Below are 12,786 nucleotides of genomic sequence, written 5' to 3' on the forward strand. Positions count from 1 at the left end.
AAACACTGTCCATTATTTTCCTTGAAATGACAGGCTCACATTGTTTATTTTGAAGAACTTGTCTTTTGAATACCCATCTGAGGAACCATAGATTGTTAGTTATTCTTTTATATATATCATATATAATATATGTTTGTGTATACATATATATACACAAACTGTATTAAAAGTTTATATATTTTAAAAGTTTTATATATAAGTATAAACTATATTGAATAAGTAAAAATGCTATTCCCTAAAAAAAGTAGCTAGTTCACCCAGCAGCTCAATTACACAAGTGCTTTTCCTGGAGACAAACATCGTATTGCTGTTTGTAGCAGGAGGGCTTTATGTATACTTCCCATTTCATCATACAGAATATTAAAAAGACATATACTGAGATTTAGTTAATTAATAAACTTAATGGCTTCATTAAGGACGAACTGACTTTTATCCCCCTATGTGTGGTGATAAAGAATAGAAAACTCCTAGTATGGTTTGGTGCCACTGCCTTGATTTGTGTTAAAGTGCAAGTGGTAGTTTTTTCCACCTTTGTTTTTGTCAACACAGTGAAAAAAGCAAATAACATCTTAGTATTGCTTTGAATAATGGTCAAATGGACCATTTTTAGTAGTCATGGAATTACAGATTAAAACCACCCTGAGATACTATTTCATGTCCAAAAGAAGGGCAGAAAAAAAAAAAAGGCAGAAAATTTAAATTCTGTGAACAGGGAGGGTTGTTGCCATGGATATGATGCACAGGAACTTTCCTGCCTGGCCAGTGGTAGTATGAGTTGGAACAACCACTGGAAAACATTCTGGCTGCAACTTCAGAACACACGCACACCTTATGACCCAGCAGTTCTATGCTAGAGAACACTGTAAGTCTGTACCAGGGTATGTGTACAGGAGTGTTCATAGCAGCATTATTTGTAGTACTCAAAAATCGGAAACATCCAAATGTCGATTAACAGTAGAAGAGATAGGGCTTCCCTGGTCGTGCAGTGGTTAAGAATCCACCTGCCAATGAAGGGAACACGGGTTCAATTCCTGGTCCGGGAAGATCCCACATGCTGCGGAGCAACTAAGCCCATGCGCCACAACTACTGAGCCTGCGCTCTAGAGCCCGTGAACTGCAACTACTGAAGCCCACATGCCTAGCGCCCATGCTTTGCAACAAGAGAAGTCACTGCAGTGAGAAGCCTGTGCATGCAACGAAGACCCAACGCAGCCAAAAATAAATAAATAAATAAATAAATAAATAAAATCTATTAAAAAAACAAAAAACACTAGAAGAGATAAATACATTGTGGTACTATAATATCTTACTACCGAGAAGATGAACCACAGTTACATTCAGCGTCAGGGATGGATCTGGCATAATCTAAAGTGATCCAATCAAAGCATGTAAGAATACAAACAGTATAATTCTATTCATATAAAGTTCAAAATCAGGTAAAATGATATTAAATAAGGATACATATCACTGTTTTAAAAATACAAGGGACTTCTCTGGTGGCGCAGTGGTTAAGAATCTGCCTGACAACGCAGGGGACACAGGTTCGAGCCCTGGTCCAGGAAGATCCCACAGGCTTCGGAGCAACTAAGCCCGTGCGCCACAACTACTGAGCCTGCGTTCTAGAACCTGCGAGCCACAACTACTGAAACCCACGTGCCTAGAGCCCGTGCTCTGCAACGAGAGGAGCCATCACAATGAGAAGCCCGCGCGCACTGCAATGAAGAGTAGCCCCTGCTCGCTGCAGCTAGAGAAAGCTCGTTGCACAACAACGCAGACCCAAGGCAACCAAAAATAAATAAATACATTAATTAATTTTAAAAAACATAAAAATACAAGAAAATGATGATCACAAAGTCAAGATGATGGTTACTCTAAAGGAGAGGGAGGTGGTTGTAACTGGAGAAGGGCACATAGGTAGGCTTTAGGACACTAGCAGTGTTCTGTTTCTTTTTCTTTTTTTTAATGTATTAAATTTATTTATTTTTGGCTGCATTGGGTCTTTGTTGCTGCGCATGGGCTTTCTCTAATTGTGGCGAGTTGGGGCTACTCTTCATTGCTGTGTGCAGGCTTCTCATTGCGGTGGCTTCTCTTGTTGCAGAGCACGGGCTCTAGACTTGCGGACTTCAGTAGCTGTGGCATGCAGGCTCAGTAGTTGTGGCTTGTGGGCTCTAGAGCTCAGGCTCAGTAGTTGTGGCGCACGGGCTTAGTTGCTCCACGGCATGTGGGATCTTCCCGGACCAGCGCTCAAAACCCGTGTCCCCTGCCTTGGCAGGCGGATTCTTTTTTTTTTTTTTTTTTTCCCGTATGCGGGCCTCTCACTGTTGTGGCTTCTCCCATTGCGGAGCACAGGCTCCGGACGCGCAGGCTCAGCGGCCATGGCTCACGGGCCCAGGCGCTCCGCGGCGTGTGGGATTCTCCCAGACCGGGGCACGAACCCGTGTCCCCTGCATCGGCAGGCAGACTCTCAACCACTGAGGCACCAGGGAAGCCCGGCAGGTGGATTCTTAACCACTGTGCCACCAGGGAAGCCCTTGTTTTGTTTTTTGATATGGGGAAAGAGTAAAAATGTTTTTTAAAAAAACCCACAGTGTTCCTCTGGGCAGGTAGAATTTTGAAATTTTCTTTATTTTGCTTTTCTTTTTAATTATTGTTATCATAAAAAGGGACGGCTTTTTAAAAATGGGAAAATATTGCTCTTTTAACATTTTTTCTTAGTTTGTTGTTAAATTACAAAAGTAATACATAATTAGACTGATTTTTTTAAGTCAGTTTGCCACTTTAGTACCTAATATGCTTTAAATGTCCATTTAAAAAAATCTTCACATGTTCTGAAAATTTGTTTCCTTGCAAATTTTCAACTCCTTCCCTTAATCCACCTGCCTCCAAATTTTAAGATAGGTTATCATTATTATTAATTTTTATTCCTTTCTCCTATCCATGTTTTCTCCGTCCTATTTAGTGTGTTTTCTGTTCTGAATCCAAATTGGAATGCAGATTTGCTTTCAACTGCTTCACACCCATTTCCTGGTCCAGTCAGATTGCCAGAGCCCTGTGTCATCTTACAGAGTCTGTTGGAGCCAAGGGATGTTACTTCTTTATACTGTAGCTAAAGGAAGCCATTGTGTGTGTGTGTGTGTGTGTGTGTGTCCGTCTGTGTCTGTGACATGTTTCTGGATAACAGCAGCAATAATGCCATCTGCTTTCTAGGTGGAGGAGAGGCAAAGAGAGGAGCAGCTCGTCTCATTTGACAGGTAAAGGAATTATTCTAATGTAGAGAGTTGAGATGGGATTTTATACTTTATACTTACTTTTAATTTTAAAAATCAATGAGAAAAAAGGAGGAAAATGAAAGGGAGCCCTGCAGTAGGTAATTTATAATCCATCAAATAAAAAAGTCAAAACTCTGGGCTTTTCCAAGATCTTTGAATTATGGAAGGAATAATTTCAAAGTGAATAAAAAACTTTCAAGAAATCTCTGATGTCTGTGTGTTGGGGAGAGGATGTGGCTCAATAAGAATAAGTATGAGCCCCCAAATCTACGGATTTGGAGGTCTAAATAATTTTATCTCGAATTCAGATTTAAATTCTTCAGAGTTCTTGGGTCTCTGTTTACTCATCCCTAAAATGTAGGCAACCCATCCTTCTAGGAGTATTAAAATAAAAAGCAAATAATTTGTATCTGAAAAACATCTCCTTTCTTAACTTCTCCAAACTGAATTAACTAATTCCATAAAAATGTACTGATGGTATTAGTTGAGAACATAAAATGTTTTCTTATAGGTATGTATCTATCTCCGCCCCACTATACTGTGAGCACCTCAAAGGCCTGGGGTGCTGTCTTATTCAGTTTTGTATCTTCATCACATGGAGGAAATTCTTTAAATATTGTGGAGATGATTTGTGATTTATGTGTACTGTTGGAAAATGCTTAATACTGAATTTTCAAAGTGTTTCATTTCTAGTATAAGATGTCATATGCGTTTCTTTAAATATGGTACCTGAAAAGAAGAGTTATAACATCTCACTAGCTTTTTTTTTTTTTTTTTTTTTTTTTTTTTTTTGCTGTATGCGGGCCTCTCACTGTTGTGGCCTCTCCCGTTGCGGAGCACAGGCTCCGGACGCACAGGCCCAAAGGCCACGGCTCACGGGCCCAACCACTCCGCGGCATGTGGGATCCTCCCAGACCGGGGCACGAACCCGCGTCCCCTGCCTTGGCAGGCGGACTCTCAACCACTGCGCCACCAGGGAAGCCCTCTCACTAGCTTTTTACTTTGGTTTTCTGTCAAGAGACATTTAACCTAAAGCATAACCTCAAAGAGATTCTTGAAAACCAGGGGATGTGATTCTATCGGACTAACTGGTGAAGCACTGACAGGTCACTTAACCTGCTCTCCTCCACCTGTCTAGTACCCGAGATACCAACACAGCTTGCACTTTGAGAGTACCCTGGGAGAGAATGGGCCAGTGTACTTTGTTGATTTCAGATCTCTGCCCACTTCTGTCTAGCAAGTCCTAGCAAGATTGTAGAGTGTACCCCGGAAGGGAAACAGCAAGGAGTCCCATCCCCCATAATTCCGCTTCCTCTTAGTTTTGCCCAGGAAAGCTGAGACTTTGTTTACTTGGTATTACCAACTCTTTGCCTCTGGATGTGAAGAATGTGGCCTCCGACACTTGTATTGATACCAGAGGTGTTGGAACCCTGGTCCTGTCTTTGGGCAGGCTCTGCTGGCAGCAGAGGTGATGAAGATATGTCTTATGCACACCTTAGAGAGGAGGAATCAACTAGTGTGCTTGTCTCCCTGCAGCCATGAGGAGTGGAACCAGATGCAGAGCCAGGAGGATGAGGTAGCCATCACTGAACAGGATTTGGAACTTATTAAAGAGAGGGAAACGGCAATTCGGCAGCTGGAGGTGAGAGCTAAGTCGTGTTTTTTGTTTGACTCAATGTAGATGCAATCTCTTAATTCACCTGGTTTTTCTCACAGTGATTATGAAAAAGGATGAAATGAGTTGTTGTATGGCTAATGAGACATATTATGTCTCAGCGTAATCACGGTGAATTTGAACTACTCTTATGTTGGTATTGGCCATGGCGCCTGAGAACACCCGACTCCTCTCCTCAGTTACTATATCTTATATGGTCTCCATGAGACTATGCACAGAGAACAGAGCAAGGCCAACAAATATTTTATTGCTCATTAAGACTTTGTCCCCAAACCTCAATGCCAACCTCTAGGTTAGGTAGGGCTCTATGGAGAGCCCTTTGCTTAGTCTGAATAGCCCAGAATAAAGATAGGCCAAAAAGGTTTGCTCCATTTTTGTGTATCCCAAAGTCCACTCCCAAGTTTTGGATATTACGTCAGTGAGAGAAATAGGAAGAGTTTTTGAGGTGGGGGTTGAGAGAGTGGTCTCGAGGCCTCTCTTACCTGAGTTCCCAACTTTAATCTTGCACAGTGACCAGTAAGATATCCTTAAACCTGAGTACTTTTCTCCTCCATGGAGATAGAAAACTGCCATCCCTGGGGCAGTGGGGAGGGGAGGGTTGTAGAGAGGAGAAACTTGGAGCTCCTCTTGACCTTCATCTGTGGCAGTCGTTCTGAACCATGACTGCACTTTAGAATCACTTGGAGATTTTTTTTTTAATTCCCCAGCTCTCCTCCTCCACTACCAATTACTATGTTTGGACTGTATGATTTTCCTATTTTTCATAGATTAAAAATGGGCAAACATCCACAAGAGGCCCTGGCCGTGGACACTTTTTTCCTTACAGACTTCTCAGGTGATTACAATGTGCAGTCGAGGTTGAACCCCACTGCCCTAGAGCCCATCAGTGTCTGTTTTTGGTTTTTTTTTTTGCGGTACGCGGGCCTCTCACTGTTGTGGCCTCTCCCGTTGCGGAGCACAGGCTCCAGACGCGCAGGCTTAGCGGCCATGGCTCATGGGCCCAGCCGCTCCGCGGCATGTGGGATCTTCCCGGACCGGGGCACGAACCCGTGTTCCCTGCATCGGCAGACGGACTGTCAACCACTGCGCCACCAGGGAAGCCCCAGTGTCTGTTTTTTTGATGGGACAGCTCATCCTCAAGTTTGATTATTACCTTCAAAAATGTCATGTCTTTTCTCTGTTTCACCTTCAAAAATGTCATGTCTTTTCTCTGTTTCACCTATTGCTACTAATCATTGACTTGGTTCTTTAACATGAGAAATCCTGTTATAGCAGGGAGTAGAGTGAGATATATGGAGCTAAGGAGAAGAATGTAATGTAGTAGATGTGTAATGGGCACTTCACATTCAACGGAATTAAGGCCAAATTCCTTAGCTGGGGCTGGATTTTCATATCCAGTCATTTCCTGCATCTAACATAGAAACCCCGTTCTAATGGTGAAGCATCACACTCCTGTGTGTCTCTTCTACTCTCACACTACACTTCTGACACTTCTGGCCCCCAGATGTGTGGGCTTTTTCCCACATCAAGCAGTTCTGCCACACCATCGGGATGTCCTACAATTCAACTCAATTCTGACACTATCTCCCTGGAGTTAGCCTCAGATCCCACAAGACTGACCCCCCTCCCTGTGACTTCAGATGCCACTCGCAAATGCAGGTCGTCACCTGTGCTTCTGATTGACAAGCTGGAAACTGGAGGTTCTCATGACCCCGTCCTTGGGTTTGATTAATTTGCTAGAGCTGCTCACAGAACTCAAGAAAACAGTTTACTCACTAGATGACCGATTTATTATAAAAGGATATAGCTCAGGAACAGCCATATGGAAGAGATGTATGGGGCAAAGTATGTGGGAAGGGGTACAGAGCTTCCATGCCCTCTCCAGGTACACCACTCTCCCCAAATCTCCATGTGTTCACCAATCAAGAAGCTCTCTGAACCCTGTGGTTACATGGGTATGATTGATTAAATAATTGGCCCTTGGTGGTTGATTTAACCTTGAGCCCTCCTCCCCTCCCCAGAGGTCAGGATTGGGGCTGAAAGTTCCAACCATCTAATCACCAAGTTGGTTCCCCTGGCAACCAGCCCCCATCCTTACGGCTTTTCCAAAAGTCAAGTCATTAACATAAACTTAGGAGTGGTTGAAAAGGGCTTGTTACGAATAAAAAAAGACATCTTTATCTCTTTTATCACTTAGAAAATTCTGAAGTTTTTAGAAGCTCTGTGCTGGGAATGGGACAAAGACCAAATACATATTTCTTATTATGAATCACAGTATCACACCTTATGTTATAGCCAAACTGGGCTCTTTGTTCTTTAACCCAGTTACCTTTCTGTGTATATGGCTTCTCTTTTGCTGTAAGGCACAACTCAAGTCCTACCTCTTCTGCCATAGTCTTCCTCCTCTGCTAGACTTCCTATACCATTTATTAGTCATTTACCATGTAACACCCTTTCTTCTTATTTATCTTATTGTGTACTGATCCCTCCCTGCCCCCCCCCATTAGCTATTATTAAGCCTTTTTATATTCACAGCAATTAGCAGACTCTCCCAGCTATAGTAGACTCTTAGCAAGTAATTGAGGTTCTGGCAAGAACTATTCTTGCAAGTTATGATTAGGAAGTCATTGCTTTGAAGGCATCATTTTGTATGATAGCATTCTGAGAGGCAGTACACTACAATTGAAAGAGCGTGGGCTTTAGGGATATAATCCTGGCTGCAATGCTTAGTTTCCTCACTGACGAGTTGTATGACTAGACAAGTTACATAACCTCTCTGAGCCTCATCATCCTCAAAGATACTTAATTCATAGAGTTACTGAATGATTAATTCAAGTATCAAGGAGGCATAGTAACAAAAGATCATGAACTTTTAATTCTCAGTTCTGCCACTTGCTAGCTGTGAGACCTTGGGACAAGTCATTAAACCTCTTTGAGCCGTGATTTTCTCTTCTGTAGAATGGGGATAATACATGTCTCATTGGGTTGTCATGAGGACCAATTAAGTAATAGTTAATAATAGCTGACCCTTATGAAGTGGTTATTTCACAGTTCTAAGAACTTTTTATTTAGTACTTCTGAAAATCCTATGAGATGGGTACTGTCATTGTCCACATTTTAGAGGGGAGGTCCAGAGAAGTTCTTAATTTAAGGTTGGACAACAAGACTGTGGAGGATTAACAGTCCTCTGTAGCTGACAGTCAGGTTCCAAGAGACTGTGCTTTTAATTACCTACCTGGTATAGTACTTGGCACACAGTAGTCATTTAGTAAATGTTAATAATTAGCTTTTTTTTCATTTTCTGTTTATGGAGAAAACGTGATTTATAAGCTTTAAAAACACATGTGTTGTTACTAGACAAAACTTTAGGTAAGTAAGAGGAAATGAATCTTCTAACATGTTGCTTAACGTTAATTGTTTTTTTGTGTTCCTTAGGCTGATATTTTGGATGTCAATCAGATATTTAAAGATTTGGCAATGATGATCCATGACCAAGGTGATCTCATTGGTATGTATTATTGATACCTTTAACATGAAGGTGAGTTGACAATATTTGTGTGCAAAGAAGTCAGTAAGATGTGTCTTAGGAATTTTGGAATACCATTTAAAAATCATTAAATTCATTTTCTTAGCAATTTTCTTATGTTGTCAAATGTGTAAGTAAAATGAGGCTTCCATGAATAGTCAGCTCCATTTACTTGCCATAGCCTCTTGGTAAGTCTTTGGCTATTTAGGGAAATATTAGCTGTCAGCTTCCCAGTTTTTATCTCCAGAAACTTGCACAACTATGGGCTTAGAAACACTTTTTTAAAGCTTTTTATTTGGAAATAGTTTCAAGTTTATAAAAAATTGCAAAAATGAAAATAATAAGGAACTCCTTGGGCTTCCCTGGTGGCTCAGTGGTTAAGAATCCGCCTGCCAATGCAGGGGACATGGGTTCGAGTCCTTGTCTGGGAAGATCCCATGTGCTGTGGAGCAACTAAGCCCGTTTGCCACAACTACTGAGCCTGCGCTCTAGAGCCCGTGAGCCACAACTACTGAGCCCACGAGCCACAACTACTGAAGCCCACGCACCTAGAGCCCCTGCTCCGCAACAAGAGAAGCCACTGCAGTGAGAAGCTGGCGCAACGAAGAGTAGCCCTCGCTTGCCACAATTAGGGAAAGCCTGTGTGCAGCAACGAAGACCCAACACAGCCAAAAATAATTAAATTAAATAAATAAAAAATAAGGAACTCCTTTATAAATTTTACTCAGATTTACCTCTTGTTAACGTTCTACCCCACTTGCTTTTTATTTGCGCTCACTCTTTCTCACTCTATGTATATACCTGATTTTTTTTCTGAACCATTTGTGGGTGAGTTATATACTTCATAACCCTCCACCCCAGTATTTATTTCCAAAGAATAGGGCTATTCTCTTATGGAGTTAGTAACTTTTTTTTTTTTTTTTTTGCCGTACGCGGGCCTCTTACCGCTGTGGCCTCTCCCGTTGTGGAGCACAGGCTCCGGACACGCAGGCTCAGCAGCCATGGCTCACGGGCCCAGCCGCTCCGCGGCATGTGGGATCTTCCCGGACCGGGGCACGAACCCGCGTCCCCTGCATTGGCAGGCGGACTCTCAACCACTGCGCCACCAGGGAAGCCCTGGAGTTAGTAACTTTTGATTTCATGCCTGGATAGTTGGAGTGATGGTGGTGAACCAGGACCCAGAGCATCATAATTGTCTTCAGTTTGCAGTCTTGAGACATCTGAGTGTGGTAAAACATCCACTGCCCTTCTTTTTTGCAGACAGCATAGAAGCCAATGTGGAAAGCTCAGAGGTGCATGTAGAAAGAGCCACTGATCAGTTACAGCGAGCTGCTTACTATCAGGTAAAAGCAGGTACAAAAGAAAGTCACTCTGTGCTGTAGACTTTTGCTTAGACTTAAGCTGGAGACAGATAGTCATAATTGCAGTCCCAGCTCCATTTTTAGTATTTTTCTTTGCAGAGAGATCTACAAAAAGGCATCAAACTTTGAATAAACTGACATAGAAGCCTCTTAGCTACAAAGCTAACCATGTAAGCTAGCATGATACCTAATCTGGTATAAGGCCACGTTTATAACCTAAACAGCTGAAGTTTGTTTCAATTAGGATAGTAATAGGTACAAAGTAGAACTTCGCAGATACTTTATGTTGACTGTTGCCACAGAGGATGGACAAAGAATCAACTCCGACGGCTATTTATGAATTAATAGGGACTTATCATTTTGGGGTTATTGCGTATGAATAAATAGGGGTTAATCGTTGCACTTTCTGTAAAGTGATATTTTTCTACATATGAGTTGAAACTCTAGTTTTATGACTTTTATCTGGGTCTTTACCTCAGTTTACAAATATTGTGAATGAGGTCCCTCTCATTTCTCCTCAATTTGGTGTTGCATGGCTTTTTAGAAATAAATAGCATTCAGTCAGTCACCATGTTCCTAAGATAGCTCTATTTCACCTGGGACTGTTCTTAAAGAAATTTATATTTAATAATAGTGTTTTCTTTTAAAACTGAGTGATGACTTTAATATCCAACAGTAAAGGAACAGTTAAGTAAATTATGTACATCCACTCAATGTTATGTGGGAATTAAAAGAGATGTTTATGAAGAGTTTATAATATCAAAAATTTTATGCTAAAATATTAAGTGTAAAAACATCAAACATCATACAGTATGGTCCCAATTATGTCACATAACAATATGCATAGAGATCAGAAGGAAATACAATCAAAATGTCAACTGTTTTATTATTTGTGGGTGATTATTTTCTCTTTTGCTTGTGTGTATTTTTTACAGTGAACATAAAATTTTATACTAGGTATAAAACCTTTATTAAAATACACATGTACAGATAACTTATTTTATTGCAAATAATGCCTAGCAACATAGGTATAAACAGTTTCTTTGCAAAATTGTATTTGGGAGCCTGGAATTAGAACTTGCGCTGCTGCCTAGCACTGGTAACTTGAGATTTTTGAGAAGGTGTCCGCATAGTCATACATGGATAGAGTCAATTTTGAATTACCAGGAGGCAGATTGATGAAGCACTCTTGGAGTCTTAGATTGAAACATTTTTTACTTGTTTCATGAGTGTCTTCTTTACATATTTCTCTCCTCAGAAAAAATCTCGCAAGAAGATCTGTATCCTGGTGCTTGTCCTGTCAGTGATTATTGTAATCTTGGGACTTATTTTGTGGCTAGTTAATAAATGAAATGATTGCCTCCGAGCCTTCTCCTGCTGAGCTGTTCTCAAGGGCAAGTGCTTGCTGGAGTTTTGCCAGAACAAACTGATCACAAGAAGACAGAATACACCAGAATGTCCTGTAATAATTTAGTTAGAAACTAACTGCTAACTAGTCCTTGGAATTAGTGACCTGTGGAGACAGTATTTATCAATTTATGTATACATTTTATTGATTTCTCAAATTAAGAATTAATTTATGTGGATTTTGCTTTCTCTTATATTCTGATTGCCCTTCGTCCCAAGTGTTTACTGAAAATTACATTCTAGATATTCTTGTTTTGGTAGGTAACACTATAGTCTTGTAATATTGTCTTTCTATGTACATACAAGATTTACCTTTTTACTAGCAACTGAGATAGAATTACTTTCTGTCACCCAGCATATTGGAGTCTATCAGAAACTGTATAATAAGCCAGCAATTTTTATTATTTAATATTTTAGTTTGAATTTCTAAGAAGCCTGCCCCCTATATGCTTTGAAAGATTTTGGCAATGTATTTAACTAGAGAATAAAAAATTGCACAGGTGATCCAGATTAAATGAGAAGTAACTAGTTGAGCTGGTCAGCTGTTGGGGTGTGTGTTAATCTGGGTTTAAGTTTATTATCTGCTAGTGTCATCGACTGCAGTTCATCCACATATACACTAAACCATCTTGTTCACTTTTTGAAGAGTTTAATTTAATTAACATTATGATTCTCTGTGGGGTTCCTCTCCCACCTGTCTGTATAGAAGGGGAGAATTAGACAAAGCGTTCTTCTGGAGAGCAAATAGGAATTGTTTGGAATGATTTAATCTTTTGTTGTTGTTGCTCAGTTGTGGTTCTGCATTCAGCCATCAAAAGGCTGCCCCCTACCCTAATAAAGTTTGCTGGGCATTTGATGGCAGGAAGATTTTAAAAGCTAGACTGAAGTTGGTTTAAAATTTAGTCCTGTGAACCTGGCAATAAAGCAAAGGTTCTTTTTTGTAAATAATACTGGTTTGGAATAGTGCTGTTAGACTTATCCTAACTTATGAACAAGAGATTAATCTCTCCATGCATAGTTTTAGACAAAAAAATGTTTCAATAAAAGATTGCTGTCTTGTAACATAAATGTTGTCCACTCCCCTTTTTCACAAGTTTAGGGAAGTTAAAGGGAAAGTAATTTCTCTAGGCTCTCACATAAATGTGAATTGGGCCAACAGTTTCAGTTCATCCTTTAGTGAATCAGAGGATCTCACTACCCTGGATATATTTATACTTATTTCTTCCATTCCCTTTAATGTTACTTAATCTTCTTTTACTAAACTAATGTGAACAGCAGGGAAACAGGGCTAAATACATAAGTTTCTTTGCACTCTTGCAGCATTCCACCCACATAAGACAAATAAACATTTGAAAAGCTTTTGTAGTAAGTTTTTATGAGTTAACATCCTAATGCAGTAGATATTGGGTAATGTGCTGTCCAGAGAAAAATTGAGACCTGCAAGAAGACTGGAGATCCGGTGAGGATTGGTTTAGGGGTGGAATAGGTCCTTTCCTTGAGGAACAGGATAGAGCTATTGCGGCGTCACAGTGGCCCAAGCAGCAGCTT

General features: G+C 40.6%; 1 protein-coding gene across 2 annotated transcripts in view; it reads left to right on the forward strand.

The window, feature by feature from the left end:
- STX12 (syntaxin 12) overlaps positions 1-12,306 on the forward strand; it is a 35,467-nt gene extending 23,161 nt beyond the window's left edge. The window contains exons 5-9 of one of the 2 annotated variants that reach the window (XM_082615848.1): positions 3,208-3,251; positions 4,806-4,911; positions 8,380-8,452; positions 9,731-9,813; positions 11,090-12,306. In XM_082615848.1, the coding sequence (XP_082471974.1) occupies positions 3,208-3,251; positions 4,806-4,911; positions 8,380-8,452; positions 9,731-9,813; positions 11,090-11,182 (399 nt within the window). In that variant the 3' untranslated portion in view covers positions 11,183-12,306. The remainder of the gene's footprint in view (positions 1-3,207; positions 3,252-4,805; positions 4,912-8,379; positions 8,453-9,730; positions 9,814-11,089) is intronic. The other variant, XM_082615849.1, reaches the window with a different exon arrangement.
- The last annotated feature ends 480 nt before the right edge of the window (positions 12,307-12,786 follow it).

Source organism: Mesoplodon mirus (genome assembly GCF_964341445.2).
Source record: "Mesoplodon mirus genome assembly, chromosome: 3".
Lineage (NCBI taxonomy): Eukaryota > Metazoa > Chordata > Mammalia > Artiodactyla > Ziphiidae > Mesoplodon > Mesoplodon mirus.